Source organism: Culex quinquefasciatus, chromosome 3, assembly GCF_015732765.1.
Source record: "Culex quinquefasciatus strain JHB chromosome 3, VPISU_Cqui_1.0_pri_paternal, whole genome shotgun sequence".
NCBI lineage: Eukaryota > Metazoa > Arthropoda > Insecta > Diptera > Culicidae > Culex > Culex quinquefasciatus.
The window spans coordinates 11,888,752-11,910,405 of record NC_051863.1 but is presented as its reverse complement, the minus strand read 5'-3'; the positions used below and the strand labels follow the sequence as shown (position 1 = coordinate 11,910,405).

The 21,654-nt window shown below is 43.2% G+C and overlaps 2 protein-coding genes across 2 annotated transcripts in view; both read right to left on the bottom strand.

The window, feature by feature from the left end:
* LOC119768868 (neuropeptide CCHamide-2 receptor-like) overlaps positions 1-21,654 on the bottom strand; it is an 81,007-nt gene that overhangs the window by 49,905 nt on the left and 9,448 nt on the right. The gene's annotated exons all lie outside the window — the stretch shown is intronic.
* LOC119768603 lies at positions 1,335-6,494 on the bottom strand. Its single transcript, XM_038258719.1, has 5 exons — positions 6,363-6,494; positions 5,439-6,249; positions 4,844-5,376; positions 2,367-4,787; positions 1,335-1,631 (listed from the first exon to the last, which is right to left on the bottom strand). Exons 1-5 carry the CDS (start codon positions 6,492-6,494, stop codon positions 1,335-1,337), a joined length of 4,194 nt encoding a protein of 1,397 aa, XP_038114647.1.

Sequence of the window (21,654 nt, the reverse complement as noted above, 5' to 3'; positions counted from 1 at the left end):
ATTTTGTTATAATAACATAAACTGTTATTCAAATCTCATGCAAAAATGGATTTTCCAAGAAGATTCCATAACACTTTACGTTATTTTAACTGTATTTGTTATTGAAATGACATGAATTTAGTTATTACCGTCTGTTCGGGATTCAACTGAGCAATTCTCTCAGATTTCAGTCATTCGATTTTTTTTTTTAAATCCGGCTGAAACTTTTTTGGTGCCATCGGTATGCCCAAAGAAGCCATTTTGCATTATTAGTTTGTCCATATAAACTTCCATACAAATTTGGCAGCTGTCCATACATAAATGATGTATGAAAATTAAAAAATCTGTATCTTTTGAAGGAATTTTTTGATCGATTTGGCGTCTTCGGTAAAGCTGTAGGTATTGATAAGGACTACACTGAAAAAAATGATAGACGGTTGTTGGGGAGCCGGAGTACAACTTAGCCTTCGACAGCTCTGGTGGCCCCCAGCATCGACCGGATCGGATTGGGCTGGCTGGTCTGGTCCTGGTTCGTTGGGTAATCCGTGCGTGGGGTGGCTTCCGGGTTTCTTGCCAATTCACAATAAAACAACACGCAATTACAGAAAAACAGCACTTTAATTTTAAACACAATTTTACTGCACAAAACGAAAGTTAAACGAACTACATTTATTAATATTAAGCCTAACACATTTAAATTGCCTGATAGGCGCAGAATCGACCTTTTCGATCTGCCGGTTCGAGAGGTTCTAAATCTTAAAAACTAAAAATCGCAGCAGGTCAGCTGCTCCCGTCGTTGAGGCAGGTCAGGTCATCAACCCGGCCTGGCGGTCATCGACCCCGGAAAAGTGCATCCTGCTGTTGGTGTTGGTCCTATCAGCGATCACGATCGTCCATCTCGCGAGAGGATTACCGCGATCACCAATACCGCGATCAGCTGCTGTAGGTCGCGTGCAGCCGTGATAAGAGTGGTCACTCGCGTTGGATGGTCACAGTTGACCCGACAGTGGTGACCCGACAGTAGATGCAGGGTTGTTAATCATGACCACTCCAACATCTCACCCACCCAGAAATGACCAGTTTCTGAAAAGATACAAAAAAACCTCTTCGGGGATGTGGGAATAGGGATAGGAAGTTAGGATTGGGTTTGAAGATCTGCATCCGTTGATTCCATGGCGTCGCTGTACTCCGGAAGTGGCAGTATGCACAGTTTCTCCACCGGTCGTTTGAGATAGCCGTCGGCGGTTTTCAGCGTTACTACCCTAACCACTCCGTCTTCGCCTGGGTGTACCTCGAAAATTCTTCCCATCTTCCATCGCATTGGTGGTGAGTTCTCGTCTTTGATGACCACAAGCTTACCGGCCTCGATCTGTATTGGTGGCTTCCAGCGCTTGACCCGTCCCTAGCTGGCACAAATACTCCCTCCGCCATCGAGTCCAGAAATCTTGCAGCATGCGCTGCACCGTCTGGAATTTGTCGAGCCGGTTCATCGGAATTGCTGACAAATCTACATCGGGAACTGTTTGCAGTGATGACTGCACGAGAAAATGTGCCGGTGTTAATGGTTCCAGGTCATTAGGGTCATCGGACATCGGAGTTAGCGGCCTAGAGTTGAGGCAGCCTTCCACCTGGACCAGCAACGTGTTGAGATCCTCTGGGGTAACAGGTGTTTCGCCGATTGTTTTTAATAATAGCTTCTTTGTAGATCGAACCGCGGCCTCCCAGAGGCCTCCGAAGTGTGGTGCGCTGGGTGGATTAAAGTGCCATTTGATTCCTTGGTTTGAACATTCCTTGGAGACGATGTCGCGATGTTTACGGTCTTTGAGCAGCAACAGGAGTTCAGCAATTTTATTACGAGCACCAACGAAGTTCGTTCCGTTATCGGAATAGATGTCGTCACAGATTCCCCGCCTGGCTACGAATCGTCGAAGTGCCTGGATGAAACGCTCTGTGGATAAGTCTGTTACCAACTCTAAATGGACAGCCTTGGTGCAGAGGCATACAAAAAGTGCGACGTAAACCTTAACTGCAGGTCGTCTTGGGGCTGGGCGCACATAAAGTGGTCCAAAGTAGTCCACACCTGTACGCGCGAACGGTCGCGAGGTGGTAACCCGAGCAGAAGGCAATTCTCCCATGAACTGCTGAACCGCCACGGGTTTCGACCGGAAACACTCCTTGCAGTGATGGATCACCTCTCTGATCACACTTCTGCCCCCAAGTGGCCAAAAGCGTAATCGAACGACTCCCAACACCAGCTGTGGACCAGCGTGAAGCAATTTCTCGTGGAAATGTCGGAAAAGAAGTCGTGTGAGTTGATGCCTAGCCGGAAGTACGATGGGATGTTTCGTGTCCTCGGATTCCAATGAATGACGTAAGCGTCCTCCCACTCGAATGAGCTGTTCATCGGAAATGTACGGGTTGAACCACCGCAGTGGTGAACTATTCGCAACTGGTTTCCCCTTGGTTAGTTTGTTCCATTCATCAGCGAAAGCTTGCTTCTGAACGAGCCTTATTAATGCGAACTCTGCTTCTTTCAGCTCCGCAACCGTCAACAAGTCCGATTTGAACCGCTTTTCCTTTGGCATGCGAAGTAGATCCTTCAAGCGTAGCCAATACGCCGTACGCCTGACCAGATCGGGATACGAAGAGAAGTGAGAGATGAACCAAACGTTGAACTCAGCCGTAGTTGCTGCAGCTACCGATGCCGCAGTGTTTCTTCGCTCTTCTTCTGCTTCTTCCGTCGTCACGATCTTCGGTTGTGGTTGGCGTTGCTCATTCGTCTTTTTCACCCAGCCTGGCTTCCAGAATGGTACCAAGTCGATGAGATCTGCTGGCATGACTCCACGTGACAGGAAATCTGCGGGGTTTTCAACTCCAGGCACGTGTCCCCAGACACAGCCTTCCGTGAGAGCTTGAATCTTGGCCACCCTGTTGGCGACGAATGTGACCCATGTTGATGGTGGTGATTGTAGCCAGTACAACACGCACATGGCGTCGACCCAGAAAAAGGTTGGAATTTTGATCTTCAGCGATTGCAGTATTTGCACGTAGAGTTCAGCAGACAAAACGCCACCGCGAAGTTCCAATCTTGGCATCGCTTGGCTCTTCAACGGTGCCACCTTGGTTTTGGATGTGAGCAAGTTCACGAATATCCTGCCCTTTGGATCTTCGCTTTTCAAATACGCACCGCTTCCAAAGGCCTTCTCAGATGCGTCAGAAAAGAAGTGCAATTCCATCTTGAACACTTCAGGGCAGATGACGCAACGAGTGATGCGAAGTTCATTGAGCAAAGCGAGCTGTGAATGAAATCTCCTCCAGACCTCACCCACCATTTCAGGTACCGCCTCATCCCAATCCAAACGTTCTCCGTTCGGGTTCAGCAACGTCCACAGAGATTGCATGAAAATCTTGGCTGTTACGATGACCGGTCCTAGCAGTCCAAGAGGATCAAAAAGAAGGGCAATTGTTGACAAAATGAAGCGTTTGGTGAGCTCAGGCACTTTGTCCAAATCGGGAATGTTGAACTGGAACTTTAGCGTGTCCGTTTTCGGCATCCATGTGAGACCAAGAGTTTTCACTCCAGGATCCGTGTCAAGGTTGATTTCCTCCATGCTAATCGCTAGGTTTTCCTCAGCAATCCCAGCTAGCACTTCCTGTCGATTTGATGCCCATTTCCTAAGCTTGAAACCGCCTCGTAGCATCATCTCGTCTAGCTGCTTCCGAAGTTCGATTGCTGATTGGACGTCTTCAGCTCCAGTGATGACGTCATCCATGTAGGTGTCTTGGTTGACTGCCCGTGCAGCAAGCGGAAATCGAGGTCCATCATCCGTCGCTAGTTGTTTTAGCGTTCTGGTTGCGAGGAATGGAGCGGGCTTGGTGCCGTATGTGACGGTTTTCAGCTCGTAGATGCCAACTTCCTCGTCCGGAGAAAAACGCCACAGAATGGATTGCAATGGCCTTTCCTCTGGGTGTACCATGATCTGACGGAACATCTTCTCTACGTCAGACACAAGCATAACCGGCTTGATCCGACTCCGCAGAATGATAGAGCGCAAATCTTCTTGGATTACCGGCCCTGCCAGCAACACATCGTTCAGCGCGACTCCAGAAGATGTTTTGCAAGAAGCGTCGAAAACAACTCTGCATTTGGTGGTGGTACTGGCCTCCTTGACCACCGGATGGTGCGGTAGAAAACACCGGTTGACCTGGGTTGGAGTTGTTTCTTCGACCTTGGACATGTGACCCAGTTCCAGATATTCGTCCATGAAATCTGTATACTGTTTCTGCAAATTGGCGTCCCTTGCCAGTCTGCGCTCGGTTGCGTGCAGCCGTCGCAACGCAATTTCCTTGGATTCGCCCAACCTGGAGATTCCACCTTCGACCTTGGGCATGGAGACGGAATACCGACCGTCGGATAACCGTTGAACCGTGTGTTGGAAGTTCTCTTCGCAGCGTCTTTCAGCGGGAGAGAATGCGTCGTCCAAACTGACGTCTTCAGCCGACCAGAACCGTGCCATCAGAGTTTCCATCTTCTCTGAGGTTGACACGTTGCACTTCACCTGCGTGGAGTTGCATGGAACCGAGAGACCACCGGATACCACCCAGCCGAACACCGACTCGTTCAGCGCTGGTAGATTGTCTCCCAGGGAAATTCTTCGACCGGTTTCAAAGAACTCGAAAAAGCATTCAATGCCAAGGACGATGTCCACCTTCTTGGACTGGAAGAATGCTGGATCTGCCAATTCAATTCCGTCCGGAATCGACCATCCATTTGTTGCGATTGTTGTTGTTGGCAGATTGACCGTAACCTTGAGAGCACCAAGAAGTTCATGTCTCGCTCGAAGTTGGATAACCGAGACCGCACCGTTGCGTGAATCTTGTGCTTAACCCTTGTGCCAGATTGACCGATTCCTAGCACGGAAATGTCCACCTTTTCTCGCGTGACCTTCATCAGCTGCGCCAGTCGCTCTGATATGAAGTTACTCTCCGACCCCGAGTCGAGGAGTGCGCGAGCAGGGTACCGATTGCCATCATCGTCCTCGACAATGACCACTGCTGTAGCCAACAGCACTTGGGATGCAGCTTGGGTTGCTGCGCCTGATACGGATGGGTTCGTGGCTGCCATGTTTGCCACGTGGGATGTTGTCGGACCTTGGGTTTCCTTGGAGTTGGAAGGGTTGTTGCTCCCTGCAACCGCGAGTGCCGTCACCGCGTTGTCCCTTTCCGGTTGTTGTTGAAAGCATACCAAAGTATGGTGCCGACCCTTACAGTTCCTGCAACTGTACTTGGACGTGCAGTTTTGGCTTGGTGACCAGTTCTGAAGCAGTTGCGACAGAGGGAATGCGTCTTGAGTAATGCGTCCCTCTCCGACACCGCCAACCGTTGGAATGCAGAACACTGGTAGAGTAAGTGGTTGTCCTTACAAGCCACGCACGAGTAGCCAGCATGTTGCACCGTACTGTAGCTAACCTTCTTTGCCTTGGATTTGGGAACGTACTGTTGTTGTTGGTGTTGAACAGCCCGACTGTTCACAGTTTTCGGTGGCAAGCTCTCCAGAACTCGAATACGTCGGTTTAGGAAATCGCACAAGTCCTTCAACGTGTCTTTCGTCGTGTCGTTAGCAGATTCCTCCCTTGAATCATCTGCAAAATCACCTAGCGAATCTCTAACCAAATCTTTCGCCGTAGATACTTCCTCCCATGCGCGACGCGTAACAGGATCCAGACGCGTAACGAGTAAATTCACCAGCAGAAGATCCTTGTAGTCAACGGGTGAGACCACCTGATCGAGGGTGTTCAGAACACGCTCGAACTCGTCAACGAGGGAATGCAGATCGGTGGCAGATTCCTCGGCGAGGGTTGGAAGGGTAAACAACGATTGCACCAGTCGCTGCTTAAGTACCTTGTGGTTGTTGTAGTACCTCTGCAAACGATCCCATGCCAGCTTGTAGTTGACCGACGTGGTTGAAAGTCCACTGATGATCCTCTTGGGCTTGTCGTCAAGACAATTCTTTAGGTAGTGGAACTTTTCCACATCCGGTAGGTCAGACTTCCAGTGGATGAGTGAGAGGAACAAGTCACGAAAACTCAGCCACTCGTCGATGTTCCCTTTGAACATAGGAAGCTTGATCTGAGGCAAACGGGCGTGATCAGTCCCCCCAACAATCGTGTCGTTGTGGGTCGGTTCACAAGGAACTTCCTGTCGTTCCTTCAGCTTGTCCAGTAGAAGGGATTTTACTCGGTAGTAGCCTTCAGTCAACGTTTCGCGGTCCTTTTTGTAGGTAGGGTCGTCCTCGGGTTGTAGTCTTTGTGGGATTTGATCTCCACCAAGGTAGTGCACAAAACTTCCCACAGCTTGTTTAGACTTTCCAAGCGCACACTCACCTGGGAAGCGGTTGTTTCCGCCTTGAATTTATCAGCAAATATGAAGATGTCATTGAGCGCTGCTTGTAACTCTTGGTATTTTACGGTCAACGCCTTCAGCGTCGGTCCTAACAAGGACTTCCGGGGTGCCATGACGTCAGAGAATGTAAAGCGAAAAAATGTGGTGCTGTAGTATTCCGTTTCGTCCTGGCTTCGGCAAGAACATATACTGCTGTAGCAAATTACTTACTTTTAGCAGTAACTGATCGTACCCAAAGCAGTTGGGAGTTCAATCGGAACCGGAAGCACCAGGTAACTCGAGACGTCAAACCAGAATGTCCTTAGCGGTCAAGTGGGCAGCTCAAATTGAATGCGTGGGTGTGCGAAGAAGAGGTGGAAAACGACATGTAGTATCAACGGTGCCTTGGCTTCGGCAAGCCATATACTTTGCTAGTGTATCTCACCTAGAGAAACAGTAGCAGCAACCAAAAAACAACGTAAACCAGATCAGATCGTAAATCAATCAGCGAATGGGATGACCTCAGGGATGCGTGGTGTAAGCGAAGAGGATACAAACTCGATTTAAAATGGTGTATTTCTGTCGTCTTAGCTTCGGCAATATACTATTCTTTAGCACTCACCGGTAGAAACGAACAGTTGCGCAGCCTCTTCAGTCCACGTGGCGATCCGTCTTGGCACGTGTCAGTGACGTTGATGTCGTCCTTCTCGGGTGGTCTGAACGGTAGCAAACGGTTGTGGCCACCGTTAGATGTCCTCTTGGAGTCGTGCAGATCGTCGTGTAGATCTCCAGCGACCTCGGAGTCGCCGCGTGTCGGCTTGGAGTCGTGCAGATAGTCAGCGACCTCCACGTGGTCACAGCACGTGCAATCACCGGCGTCCAGCCGGTTCGGGCGTAGTAAAGAGTTGTGTGGTCGAAAAATGGTGTTAGTTTCACGGTAGCGACTCGCTTCGGCTTCGACATACACTGTGCTTAGAATATTTTACCTGGGCAAAAGGTGTCCTTTCTGGAACAGTGTTTCAACGCAGCAGTCGGATGGCTCCGGCAGCAACGCAGCAATCGGATGGTCCAGGAAATGGCTGACCGGATGTCCCAGAAAATGGCTGACCGTGACCGGAGGCGCGCTCGCCGCTCGCTCGATCCAATGGGACGCACGCAGCGGTTCGCTCCAGCGGAATGTGCACAGCGTAGATGTGGATGGAAGGTGTGTCAGTACCGGGAATGTCTGAACGCTTCGGCGGACATATACGTAGTGGTTCCACTTACCAAACGCAACACGTTGGCGCGTAGATGTCCAAGCGCGAAGTTCGTTGTCCGGGTTGAGGGTACAATGTCCTATTGTCCCAGGGAAGAATGGCCAAACCGTTGGCGCGCTTTGATTGTTCCCAGCAGCAATGGCGAACCGTGCCACGCCACAGTCCAATGGCGACGAACCTCGTCCACAAACGGCAATGTAGCGTCCAACCGTCCTTCCTCCCGCGAACCAGGATCCGTCCGATCCGGTTCGAAGGACCAGAATGTTGGGGAGCCGGAGTACAACTTAGCCTTCGACAGCTCTGGTGGCCCCCAGCATCGACCGGATCGGATTGGGCTGGCTGGTCTGGTCCTGGTTCGTTGGGTAATCCGTGCGTGGGGTGGCTTCCGGGTTTCTTGCCAATTCACAATAAAACAACACGCAATTACAGAAAAACAGCACTTTAATTTTAAACACAATTTTACTGCACAAAACGAAAGTTAAACGAACTACATTTATTAATATTAAGCCTAACACATTTAAATTGCCTGATAGGCGCAGAATCGACCTTTTCGATCTGCCGGTTCGAGAGGTTCTAAATCTTAAAAACTAAAAATCGCAGCAGGTCAGCTGCTCCCGTCGTTGAGGCAGGTCAGGTCATCAACCCGGCCTGGCGGTCATCGACCCCGAAAAGTGCATCCTGCTGTTGGTGTTGGTCCTATCAGCGATCACGATCGTCCATCTCGCGAGAGGATTACCGCGATCACCAATACCGCGATCAGCTGCTGTAGGTCGCGTGCAGCCGTGATAAGAGTGGTCACTCGCGTTGGATGGTCACAGTTGACCCGACAGTGGTGACCCGACAGTAGATGCAGGGTTGTTAATCATGACCACTCCAACAACGGTAAAAAATTGTGATTTTTAATTTAATATTTTAATTTTTAATTTTTTGATATGTTTTTAAGAGGACATGAAATGTCAACATTTCAGAAATTTCCACGTTGTGAAAAACATCTTTGACCGAGTTATGAATTTTTGAATCAATACTGATTTTTTCAAAAAATCATAATATAGGTCGCAAAATTTTTTCAACCACATTTTTTGATGTAAATTCATATTCGAAATCAAAAAGTACTGTAGCGATATTTTAATAAAGTTCACCGTTTTCAAGCCATTTTAAGGTAGCTTTTTTTAAATAGAAGCAATTTTTATTTTTTTTAAATTAGTGCACATGTTTGCCCACTTTTGGAAGAAATTTTTTTTGAATAGCTGAGAAAATTCTCTTTAACCCTTTTGAAATGCTAGTTTTGATTTAAAATATACATCTTTTCAGTATTTTAACCCACATTAAAAAGTTTTTTTTTCATCTTATACGGCCGCTGCAAATATTTTTCAAAGTTTACAAAATTTTTGCCACGGCCTAACATAGAAAAATTAAAAAAAACTCGCTTTATTTTAATTTAACTGATGAAAAAATACAAAAAAGGCAACATTGTTTTCGAACTTAATAAAAAAAACATGCCTTTTTTAATTCATAACATACTCAACAATGAGATTTTTCAAAAATGAACATTTTCCGCAATGCAATTTTCTGTGTGAAAAGTTAAAATCAAAAAACTAATATTTTTTTAAAGTTTTTTTTTCTGAGAAATCCTATGCTCGTTAAAGACATGGTTTCTTGATTTCCAAATTAATTAGCAAATAAATTTCTTATTCTTAAAAGATTTGATTAAACAAAGGAACACTCTAAAATAAATTTCACATTTTTGCCTTTCTTGGTAAAGAAAGGTATAGGGTTTGCTTTTTTATTTAATTTTAAACACATAAAACAAAATCCTGGTAGATAACAAATTTAGACCTTATATTTATGTGGCAGTGCGTGGCCGAATGGTTACGCTGTCCGCTTTGTAAGCGGATGATTCTGGGTTCGATTCCCATCTTCTGCAACCTTCCATCGGATGAGGAAGTAAAATGTCGGTCCCAGCCTTGGTTGTTAGGCCGTTAAGTCATTCCAGGTGTAGGAGTCGTCTCCATGCCATAAGTACAAACAACACACCAAACCAAGCCTACTCCGGTGGAATCGCTGGCGGCGGTTGGACTCGCAATCCAAAGGTCGTCAGTTCAAACACTGGGGTGGAAGGTTCCTTGGAGTAGAAAGAGGTTTGGGTGCTCTCTCCATTCAAGCCTTCGGACTCCTAGGTTCGAGCAGAAACTTGCAATAGAGACCACAAAAGACTCGGGGGTCGTTAATGTGGATGGTTTGATTTATGTAAAATCAAATTGAAAAGTGTACCATGTACAAGTTCCAGTAGCTTATAGGTTTATTTTCTTAAAAAGATAACTTTTTTCATTCAGCACCATTATTATCATTCACGAAAATATTTGTTTTCGTAGAGAGGAACAAATTGTCTAACAATTTTGCTCCATAGGCTTTTTAAAATGATTGGAAAGTATTCTTTATAACGTTCAATTTTCACATTTAGGCCGTTGCAAATACTTTTTGAAGTTTATGTCTCTCGCCTCTGACCAAAGTCGAGGTTAAAGTTTGAAAATTGAAATTACGAGCCATGATTTCAACATTTGAATGAAAAAAGTGTTTTAAAATGCATTATACGTTCAGTTGTTTTGCAATCATTCGTTTCCACAATATCAAAATATTGAGGAAAATTTTGTTTTAGCGAAAAAAATAGTTATTGAGGTGCTGTGCATTGGAATTTCATAAAAAATTAAAATAATTTCATTCCATCCAATCATACCAAATATAATTATCAATGCTTTTTTGCCCCCTGATTCGGACAAATTTTGAAGGGGGGGAGGAGACATAAACTTTGAAAAGTATTTGCAACGGCCTTTAAAAAAAACAGAAATTATATCAGGTTTCAAAAATTTAAAATTCTCAAATCAAAAATTGTCGGCGATCGACGTCTGCCTCCGAAAAATATTTGACACAAAAGAAAAAATCGAGCGAACCGGCCAAACTGGTTGCTGCCATCAAGCAACCCCTCGACGCTGCCTGCTTTGACAGCTGAGCAACGGTCGTTGCGGTGTGGTTTGGCGCGCAACGAAGTGCGCGCAATGGAAGGAAGGAGAGAGAGAAAGAGGAAAATTTTCACTCCCGATCGAGACGACAACAAGTGCGGTAGTGTTTTGTGTAAATAGATGGGAAAATACAAGGTTTTGCGATATAAAAGTGAATTTTCAAGTGTTTTAATCACACCCCGACGAAAGACGGTAAGAACAATCCATACAGTCCACCCGCAGAATCCAGTTGGGGGATTTGGCCCCAACAAAAATAATACACGGAAAAAAGTCAATTCGCGAAACCGTGAATTATGTTCATGAATTTGAGAATCACGAAGAAATATATTTACATTTATACTCCAAATACACCATACTTTTCTTCGTGGTTCTTAAATTCATGATTTCAGGAATGGATTTTTTCTGTGTATGAGATTGCCCGAAAGAGTACACAAAATGGGGCCTGCAGTTCATATTTCAGCCCATTTGGTTGAAAACTTGCTTGCCTTGAGCAGGAACAACTTTAAATGGGAATTAACGCGTAAAACTTGAGCATTTAGGTAAATTGCTCTGTGCAAGTCAGTTGCTAATAAATAACGATTTTTGCATGCCATGGGGTTCAAGGGGATGATCTGAGAACAATTTCCAGGGCCAGTTTTTTAACCAAATTTGGGCTGGAGGCCCGATTTTGAGTACTCTTTCGCGCAAGCTCTATAAATGTTGAATATATTGATGCTAGTCCACTTGTCTGTGCAAATGCCACCAACCGCAGCGTTGAAAATACATCCGAAAATGTGTTTGCCACGATCGGACGGACAGTTGCTGACGAATGTTTGCGCAGCATACATGTGCTGTGAATTTTTAATTGCATTCCCTCAATATTGAACCTAGGCAGACCCCCTCCAAAAAATGACGAACGTCGATCAGCAGCGCGCACACTTTACTTTCGCGAGTTTGAATTTGGAATTCGATGATATAATCGTAAATCAATCACAGAATTCGAGCCAATTATAATTCTTTTCGATGCTAGGGACAGCTGATCTAATTGTGGCCGCATTATGCAATTGATTGAAAACTAATTAAAAATTCTGAACCTTAACTATTCCACGAAATTTAACAAATATCTCCGAGGGCGAATTCATTCACTCCATTCCATTCATCACTCCAGCATTGTTCTCCTTCTCAAGCTTTGCAGCAGTGCAAATTTTTTTGAATTCTGAGAAAATCAAATGCACATTCAAGTTGCATATCGTCCAAATTGACGTGTGATTGAAAAGAGCTGTTTATCAGCAGGGGTTGGATTTCCTACAAAATAGGATAGACATTGACTTTGAAATGGCAGCATTTGAATATAGATAGGATATAAATGCAATCAAACAGCGGAAATTTACTGGGAAATAAATCAAGACTTTGTAGCATGTAGCAAATGTAAAGTATTTCAAATTTATTGCACTTTATGAATCTTAAATATTATGTGTTTTTTTGGCATATTTTCGCATATTTTTTTTAATTATTTTTTGTTTTTCAATATTTTTTTATATTTTTTATGTTTTTGGCGTTTGTTGGATCTTTTTGAAATGTTAGTATTGTTTTCGAAAAATCGTAAAATTTCACAAATTTTTCATTTTTTTTAACATTAAAAATCGGGCCATTAGTTGCTCAGATATAGACAATAGGAAATGGAGGGTAGTTTGGGTGAGACTTACAAAACTTCAATTTTCGTGTTTTTTTTTTTCTCAAAGCTGTATTTCAGCAACCAGAGGTCCAATCTTCAATGTCTCTTAAACAATTTGATAGCAAACTTTCAAAAACATTTTTATCAGAAATGATCATTCATGATTCAATTTTTGAAAAAAAAAAGCTGCAAATATTTCGTTGAAATCAAACTATCGGTGGCTATATCTTGAAAACAGAGCCTTTTATCAAACAATCAGTTAAGTACTTTTCGATTACAAATTCAATTTTTCATTGAAAAAAATAAGTAAAATTTGTGTATGCATAAAATTACGACTTTTTTCAAAAATGGCAATTTTTTCAATAATAACTCGGCAGCAGATTTTTTGACCATACTTCTTTATGGCTAAGAAGTTGCGGGTTTTTGTTCCCTAAAACATATCAAAAAATCTCGAAAATCAAAAAATACGTATTTTAGGAAATTGAGTTTTTGTGAATAAAAAGTTAATAAAAACGGCATTTTTTTTCCGTGTACCTATTTGTTTCTCAATAGTTCTCAACAATACCTACAATTTTGCCGAAGACACCAAATTGATCAGAAAATTCACTTTTTTGTATGGAGCATGGACAATCGCCATACCCCCTAAAGTAAGTGTCCACGTGGTTTATGGATGGTCCCTGTTCGGGCCACAGACTGGCCCCACGAAATGCGGCGGATTTGTTTGCCGAAGGCGAAAGGTGGACTCTGGACTGGCCGTGGGCGTCGGAAAGAAGCACTATAGTTTCTCACTAAATACTAGTTTATTAAATAATAGCTAAAACTAGAGAGCGAAATTGTTCTTCCTGCTGGTGGCGCGAGACTGACGTGGAGAAAACTTCTTCTTCTCGGTCGACTCCTTTCACGCGCCTTTTCCTTCTCCCTTTTCTGTCGTCGATCGCAGCAACGGCTGCCGTTGCGCGCTGAACACAGGGTTGCATCGATCGCAGCAAACATTGCGACGATGACAAGTGTTGATCCAACATCCTCCCCCCGGGCTGGGGGACGGCCCAGCCGAAACTTCTTCCGGTCGATCGGGTACTTTCAAGAACATGGCTGCTCGGGTGTCGAGCGTAGCTGTGTGAGTGTACTGCTGTCCAGAGATGGCACCTTCTGCGCCTCCAACGACTACCCAGCCCAGGTGAGTCTCGCGTAGCTCCGGAAAGTTGTCCCAGAGCTGAATGTGTCCTCCTTTCAGCAAGCGGAAGAACCAGGAGGCACCGACGAGCATGTCTATGCTGCCCGGAATGTGGAAGTTCAGATCAGCCAGCTGCAGTCCCTTGGGAATTGGCCAATCGGTCGAGTTGACCGGCAACGATGGAATCTTCCCACTTACCTTCGGAACAATCAAACACTCTACATCAGCGGAGAAATCGCTGTGCTGAGACTGAAGCTTTACGGTGATCGTTTCCTTGGCGTTGAACGTTGCTCCTCCGATCCCGCAGATCGGAACGTTTACCGCTACTCTTCGTAGGTTAAGTCGGGTTGCCATCGAGTTGGAAATAAAATTCACCTGCGATCCGCTGTCAATCAAGATACGACACGGAACAGGTCGGTTGTTATCGTCGCGCAGATTGACGATCGCTGTTTGCAGCATGGGGGTGGGATTGCAGATCACTTCGGCTGGCGAAAGCGGTTCTTGCGTTTGGCGCACAGCAGGAACTGGTCTCTGCAGTGTGGTTGACTTCTGGTAGAAGTCGTGTAGAAGAGTGTGGTGTCGGCGTTGGCACTTACCACACGAGCTCGTCCGTATGCACCTCTTCACGCTGTGCCCTGCGCGCAGGCAGTTAAAGCAGACACGTTTTTCTTTGACCTCCTGCATGCGCTGGCGCACCGTGAGGCCGCTGAAGGCAGTGCACTTGAAGGTCAGGTGCCGTCCGTTGCAGAAATCGCACCAGATTCTCGGAGGCGACGTGACAGCTGTGTTGGAGATCTGGTAAGGTTGATTGGTAGTGGTCGACTTGGAATCTGCTTGATGTTGTTGCCTTGGTGATTCGTCGTTGGTGGTGTCGCATCGTTCCAGAACCGAGATGCGATCTTTCAGGGTTTTGATCATCTCGTCGTACTTCGGGAAGGCACCTTTTGCGACCGTAGACTCCCAAACCTTCCGGGTGTCGTCGTCAAGAGCATGGCCCAGGAGGTAGACGACGATTTGTTCGGACACCCCGTTGAACTCTTGGCCGAGGTACTTGAGGTTCTCGACGTTCCCAACGACGGAATTCACCAAAGCCCGAAGTTCCAGGTGGCCCTCGCAGGCCAGCTTCTTTACACTCAGTAGACCTCCGATGTGAAGGTCTACCATCCGGCGCTTGTCCTCGTAGTGATCCGTCAGCTGCTTCCAGGCATGGGCGTAGTTCCCATCCTGGATGGTCTTGGCGTCGATAAAGCCGGCCGCGTCGCCGACCAAAGCCTTCTCGAGGTGGTACAGCTTCATGCGCGCCGACTCGTTCGTTTTGTCAACGACGTCGACGAACATCACCTTGAACTTCTCCCAGTTCTCGTACTTCCCATCGAAGGATGGGAAAACACGTGGAAGAGGTTGCTGGATCACGATGGGCCGGTCGTGTCGTTCAACGAGGGCGGACGATGCAGCTGGAGCGGCACCAGCGTTCCAACCTCCGAGCGTCATGGCCAGTTGGTCGAACAAGGCCTCGAATTCCACGACCACCTTCTTGTGGTCGTTCCGCTTCTTCGGATCAGCCCTGTAGATGCGTTCCTTGATGGCGGCGAACTCGGCGAAGCACGTGTCCAACCTCCATCGGTGAACCTTCGCAGCGGCCTCAGTGCGTTCCTCGACGAGAGTCGCGTCGATCTTTGCCTTCAGCCGATCAATCACCTCCGTCTGCTCTTCCCGGAGGAAAACCAGGTTCTCCAGGTCTTCTTCCTCTTGGCCTTCCTTTTTGAGCGGCGTGCGTGGTGTTTTGGGGGGCATTTTCACTTTTCTTCTTTCAGGTTAGATTTCACTTTTCACGCTAAGTGGCACTATTTCTGTCTGTCCACGGACGAATGGCCGGTTTGCCCGCCGATGGTTCCACAGAACGTTCCGTTGTGCTAAGGCCGGTTTGCCTCGCACTGTCACTTCCGGATGCCGATTTGCACTCCGCGAAATCGTTTTTTCACGCGGAAGCCGGTTTGCTTCCCGCGACTCGAAAGAACTGTCCGCGCTGAGGCCGGTTTGCCTCCTTCCTTCACCAGTCTTCTTTCCAGCGTCCACGCCGGGTCCAATCCGGGTTGAAGGACCAATGTTCGGGCCACAGACTGGCCCCACGAAATGCGGCGGATTTGTTTGCCGAAGGCGAAAGGTGGACTCTGGACTGGCCGTGGGCGTCGGAAAGAAGCACTATAGTTTCTCACTAAATACTAGTTTATTAAATAATAGCTAAAACTAGAGAGCGAAATTGTTCTTCCTGCTGGTGGCGCGAGACTGACGTGGAGAAAACTTCTTCTTCTCGGTCGACTCCTTTCACGCGCCTTTTCCTTCTCCCTTTTCTGTCGTCGATCGCAGCAACGGCTGCCGTTGCGCGCTGAACACAGGGTTGCATCGATCGCAGCAAACATTGCGACGATGACAAGTGTTGCCATTTTTCCTCGATAGGTTGGGGATCCAACAGTCCCCATGCCACAAAATAGCTTTTTTTGGGCATAGGGAAGGCCCCTACAAAGTCTGATCCAAATCAAAAAATACAAATAAAATCCATTTCCGATTTCCCTAAAGTGACCACGTGGTTTATGGATGGCCCCTTTTCAATGAATTTTAATTGTAAACATTTTTCTAAAAATTTCTAAAAACAATTTTTTTAATCATAACTTTGCAAATATTTGAGCAAAAGACTTTCTACAGGTTGCATCTTATAGAAAATTGTCCAAGGAATTCGATAAAAATAAAATTTTAACCCTTAAATGCCCCCTAATATTATATTTTAACGTGTCGAATACTAAAATTCAGTTTTGATCAATTCCCTATATTTTTTTATTTTATTAACATCGTGTTCCCCTGACAATTTTACATCAAACTAAAATGAACTATTGGCAATACAGCGATTTTACCGAAAAGAGCTTGATTTTGCGCAGCACTCGGAAGTACATGATGTACTTTTCAACAAAAAAAGGGATAAACCCCGCATAGTTCGGTTTTTATTTGTAAGAAACTTATTTCGGATTTGAATTTATAGGACCAAGTGCTGCTTAAAATTTAACTATTTTCAGTATATAAGTTACCAAACCATTCACGCGGTTTCAGCTAGAAACCGCGAACATCGAATAATCACAACGTCAGCATGCGCCGTGTGCAGCGGCACATCATATTACACTGTAACCAGAGGACGACGACGACGTCTGGAGTGACGACGTCTGGCGAGGATTCCAGGAAAGTGGCGCAACAACATAGTTTACGTAGTGTCTTTCAGATTCAATAAAGAGAGGGAAATTAATTATTCCCGGTCAGTCTGTGTAGAGCCATCAAACCATCAATTTAATTTTTTAAAAGTAACCTTCGAAAGCCCGGCGGCTAACTGGCGCAGTCGGTAGGATATGCTGTTCAATTGCTGGTGAACGAATATCATCAAAGACAGCATGAAGACCATCCTTATTTTTATGTAAGTAATTTCGTGAGCCTCAAGTGAATATTGAGTGCATAGAATTCCGTTGGGGACTGTTAAATTGAAGATTATCATGAATTGTTAAGAGGCAATCAATTATTCCAAGCTCAAGTGAATATTGAGTTAAGTGAACTTTAAAGTGAACTGTTAATGGGGACAAATTATTCCGAAACTCAAATGAATATTGAGAGAAGTGAATTTTTCGTGAACTGTTAACGGGAAACAACATTAAGTTAAGTGAGTTTTGTGACAAACAAATCTAATTAATACTCAAATGAACATTGGGTACAAATCAAGTAATTTTTTTTTACAATCAAATAAACTGTTGATGTTAAGTGAAAAATAAAAGGACTGTTTCAAAAATTAAAAGGAAGAGAAGAAACCGTTAAGTGATTGATTTTTTTTTGAAAATTAAAAATGGATGCTGAGCAAGCAGCACTTGCAGCAGCAGCAGCTGCAGCAGCCCAAGCTGCTCAAGCACTTGCAGCTGAACAAGCTGCGGCCGAAGCACAACGCACATTAGAAGAAGCAGCGCACATTGTTAACAGCATGAAAGTTCCGAATGCTGTTGATACGATTCCAGAATTCACCGGTAATCCAATCAAATTACATTCATTCATAAGAAGCGTAGAAAATTTACTGCCTTTTATGAGGCCTTGTGTTAACACTCCTTTTTACAACATGTGGTTACAGGCAATTAGAAGAAAAATAATTGATGACGCGGATAATGTTTTGGAACTATACGGGATTGGGCTTGATTGGGAAGCAATCAAAGAATTTTTAATCATGTACTACAGTGATAAAAGAGATAACCTTACTCTTACCAGAGAATTGTATTCGTTGTATCAAACAGGTACAATTGAAGATTTCTATGGTAAAATTCAACATACTTTGTCTTTGCTAATAAACCATGCTAACGTTTCGATACAAGATCTCAATATAAGAGCAGATCGAATTGGTATGTACCGTCAAAATGCATTGAACGTTTTTCTAGCTGGCCTCAAAGAACCGATAGGAGGAAATATTAGGTCTCGCGGACCCGATAATCTGAAACATGCGTTTGATGCGTGCATGGAAGAATTAAATTTCCAAAGAATAAATAATTCACGCAAATTTGAATTACCACCAAAGCCTATGCAAAACTATAAATTTCCGAAAAATTATTTTACTTCAAATCAAGTTCCAAATATTCCACCGAAAAATTATTTCGCTTTAAATCAAGTGCCAAATGTTCCACCGAGAAATGTTTTTGCTCCATTTAACTCAAAACCAAATTTACCAAAACCGGAGCCTATGGATGTTGATCGTTCTCTTCGATCAAGAAATGTGAATTACATCAATAGACCCAACAATCAAAGAAATCATTTCGTACAGGGACCCCAAAGATTCCATGTTGAGGAATTGAGAAATTTAGAACAAGATGACAACGAGGATGAAGATCAAGTAGAAGCTTCCGGCTCAAATGAAGTCTTTTATGGGAACTACTACAAACAACCAAATTTGACATCCAGAAATTATATTCCATACCTCAGACTTCCAACTCAAGAGGGATTTGATTTGAAATTGTTAATTGATACGGGATCAAATAAAAACTATTTGAGTCCAAAAAGATTACGAAAAGCATCAAAGCTTCAAAACCAACAATTGTTTCAAATATTTCCGGAAAACATTTGATTAATGAATACGTTAATTTTAATCCATTTCCTTCATTAACGACTAAAAAATTTATTTTCCATGTTTTTGATTTTCATAAATATTTTGATGGACTCCTTGGATACGAAACACTTCAAGACCTCGATGCCAAAATTGATTCAAAACTGAATACGATCCAAATTCTCAATCAAACATTTAAAATGTATAGAAAATATCCTGATATTATGTGCAAAACTATACCAAAACAATCAATTTTAAACATAGAAATCCCAGTTACTGAAAAATCTGGTGACTTTTTTTTTGAGGATTTTGAAGTTTTACCAAAATTAATTATTTGTTCAGGTCTTTACAAAGCTTCTGAAAATAAAGCCGTTATAACTATACGGAATGACTCTAAAATGATCAACAATTTGCTTTGCAAAATCCCATGCAAATTAAACTTAATAACTTTGAAATCATATCATCGGATGAAATCAATCATCATGAATTTCAACCAGAACGATACAGAAAACTTATTGATCAACTAAGGCTTGACCATTTAAACACCGAAGAAAGGAAAAACTTTTAGAGGTTATTAATGAATATCAAGATTTATTTCACGTCGATAATGAACCACTATCAGCAACAAACGGAACAACACATGTTATTCGAACATCAGATGATTTACCAGTATACCAAAAATCTTATAGGTACCCATATTGTCATCGAGAAGAGGTAAGTAATCAAATATCAAAAATGCTGAAAGAAGGTATCATTAGACCTTCTTCATCTCCGTGGAATTCACCCATTTGGGTAGTACCCAAAAAGATAGATGCTTCAGGACAACAAAAATGGCGCATTGTGGTTGACTATAGAAAAGTCAATGCCAAAACCGTTGATGACAAATTTCCGATACCGAACATAAGTGATATCCTTGACAAATTAGGCAGGAGTCACTATTTCACGACCCTAGATTTAACCTCCGGGTTTCATCAAATTAAGATGGAACCACAAGATATCATCAAAACTGCCTTCTCGACTGAAGACGGACATTATGAGTATACAAGGATGCCTTTTGGACTTAAAATGCTCCAGCCACCTTTCAACGTCACATGAATGTCGTTTTAGCTGGTTTAATTGGAAAAATATGTTTTGTTTACATGGACGACATAATCGTCTATAGCACAAGCCTTGAAGAACATTGTGTTAATTTATCTAAAGTTTTTGATGCTCTCAGCGCAGCGAATCTCAAAATTCAATTAGACAAAAGCGAATTTTTAAAAAAAGAGGTTGCATTTTTAGGTCACGTCATAACTGATGAAGGTGTCAAACCTAACCCGGACAAAATTGATGCTATTCAAAATTGGCCAGTACCTAAAACAGAAAAACAAATTAAAGAATTTTTAGGTACAATAGGGTATTACAGAAAGTTTATACAAGATTTTAGTAAAATTACTAAACCCCTCACACAATGTTTACGGAAAGGTGAACAAGTTGAACATACCCCTCAATTTATAAAATCCTTTGAACAATGTAAACAAATTTTGTCAAGCAGTAGCATTCTTCAATATCCTGATTTTTCAAAACCATTTATATTAACTACTGACGCATCAAAATATGCGTTAGGTGCAGTTTTATCCCAGGGGCCTATAGGAAAAGATAAACCTATAGCATTTGCGTCAAGGACCTTAAACAAAAGCGAAGAAAATTATTCCACTATAGAAAGAGAGTTACTTGCCATATTTTGGGCAACAAAATATTTTCGACCATATCTTTTTGGACGAAAGTTTATTCTTTATACAGATCATCAACCATTGACATATGCTTTAAATTTAAAAGACCCATCATCATCAATGATTGGCAAATGGATGATCGCTTTACTTGATTATTCTTATGAACCAAAATATAGACCTGGTAAACAAAACGTGGTTGCTGATGGATTGTCAAGAATAATAAACGATGTTAACATTAATGAAAATGAACAATCATCAAACCCTGAAGAAGACATCTCATCAGATGATGCAACACAACATTCCGCCGATACAGATGACTCAGCTTTTATTCCCTGCACTGAAAAACCTGTCAATAGTTTTGTTAACCAAATTATTCTAAAAGAGGAGAAAATGAAAGTGAACATTTCGAACAAATCTTTACTAAAATCTTCAGACACACAATAACTAAAGTTACTTTCGGCGTACCCCTTATTCTAAGAATATTAAAGACAAAAATCGATCCAAATCGGGTTAACTGTATTTACTGTCCAGAAAACGTTATTAACACGGTTCAAACAGTCTACAAAAATTATTTTAGTAGGGCAAAAATGTTCAAAATTTTTATATCCCAAAAACTTTTGATCGATCTTAAATCACCAGAGGAACAAGACGAAATTATAGAAGAAACTCATAATAGAGCACACCGAGGAATAGAAGAAAATCTCGCCGTAATTTCTCGAAAATTCTTTTTTCCAAACATGAAAAAAATTGTCCGAAAATTCGTGTTGCTTTGTGAAATATGCAAACGCGCTAAATACGAAAGGACTCCGTATAAAATTTCATTTGCCAAAACACCAATACCAAAAAACCATTAGACATTTATCATCTGGATATTTTTATTTGTACCCAAAACATATTCATATCAGTTATTGACAAATTATCCAAATTTGGCATTTTAATCCCTATAAAATCAAGATCAATTCCAAATATAAGAGCAGGATTAACAAAATTATTTTCACTTTACGGTATACCGAAATTAATCGTGAGCGATAACGAACCATCGTTAAAATCCACAGAAGTTCGTGGAATGCTGGCAGATCTCAACATTGAAACTTATTACACACCATCTAATAAAAGCGAGGTGAATGGGATCGTTGAAAGGTTTCATTCAACCTTATGTGAAATACTACGAACAAACGAAGAAAAATTTGCGAATTTATCAATGAAGGAAAAGTTAAGAATCTCTGTGGCACTATACAATAATACAATACATTCTTCAACCAATCTTAAACCTACCGAAATTTTCTACGGAATTCGGGATGGAGAAGAGAGGCCTACTGAATTGATTGATATAATTGCGGCCAGAGATAAAGTTTATGATGAAGCTAT

Excerpts from the sequence above, each read along its gene's own strand:
- LOC119768603 (XM_038258719.1), bottom strand. The coding sequence starts at position 6,494 with ATGGCACCCCGGAAGTCCTTGTTAGGACCGACGCTGAAGGCGTTGACC. Across the intron at positions 6,250-6,362 it reads CGGAAACAACCGCTTCCCAG|GACCGCGAAACGTTGACTGA; the intron begins GTGAGTGTGCGC and ends ACCTACAAAAAG. Across the intron at positions 1,632-2,366 it reads CCGATGAACAGCTCATTCGA|GATCTCAACACGTTGCTGGT; the intron begins GTGGGAGGACGC and ends GTTACCCCAGAG.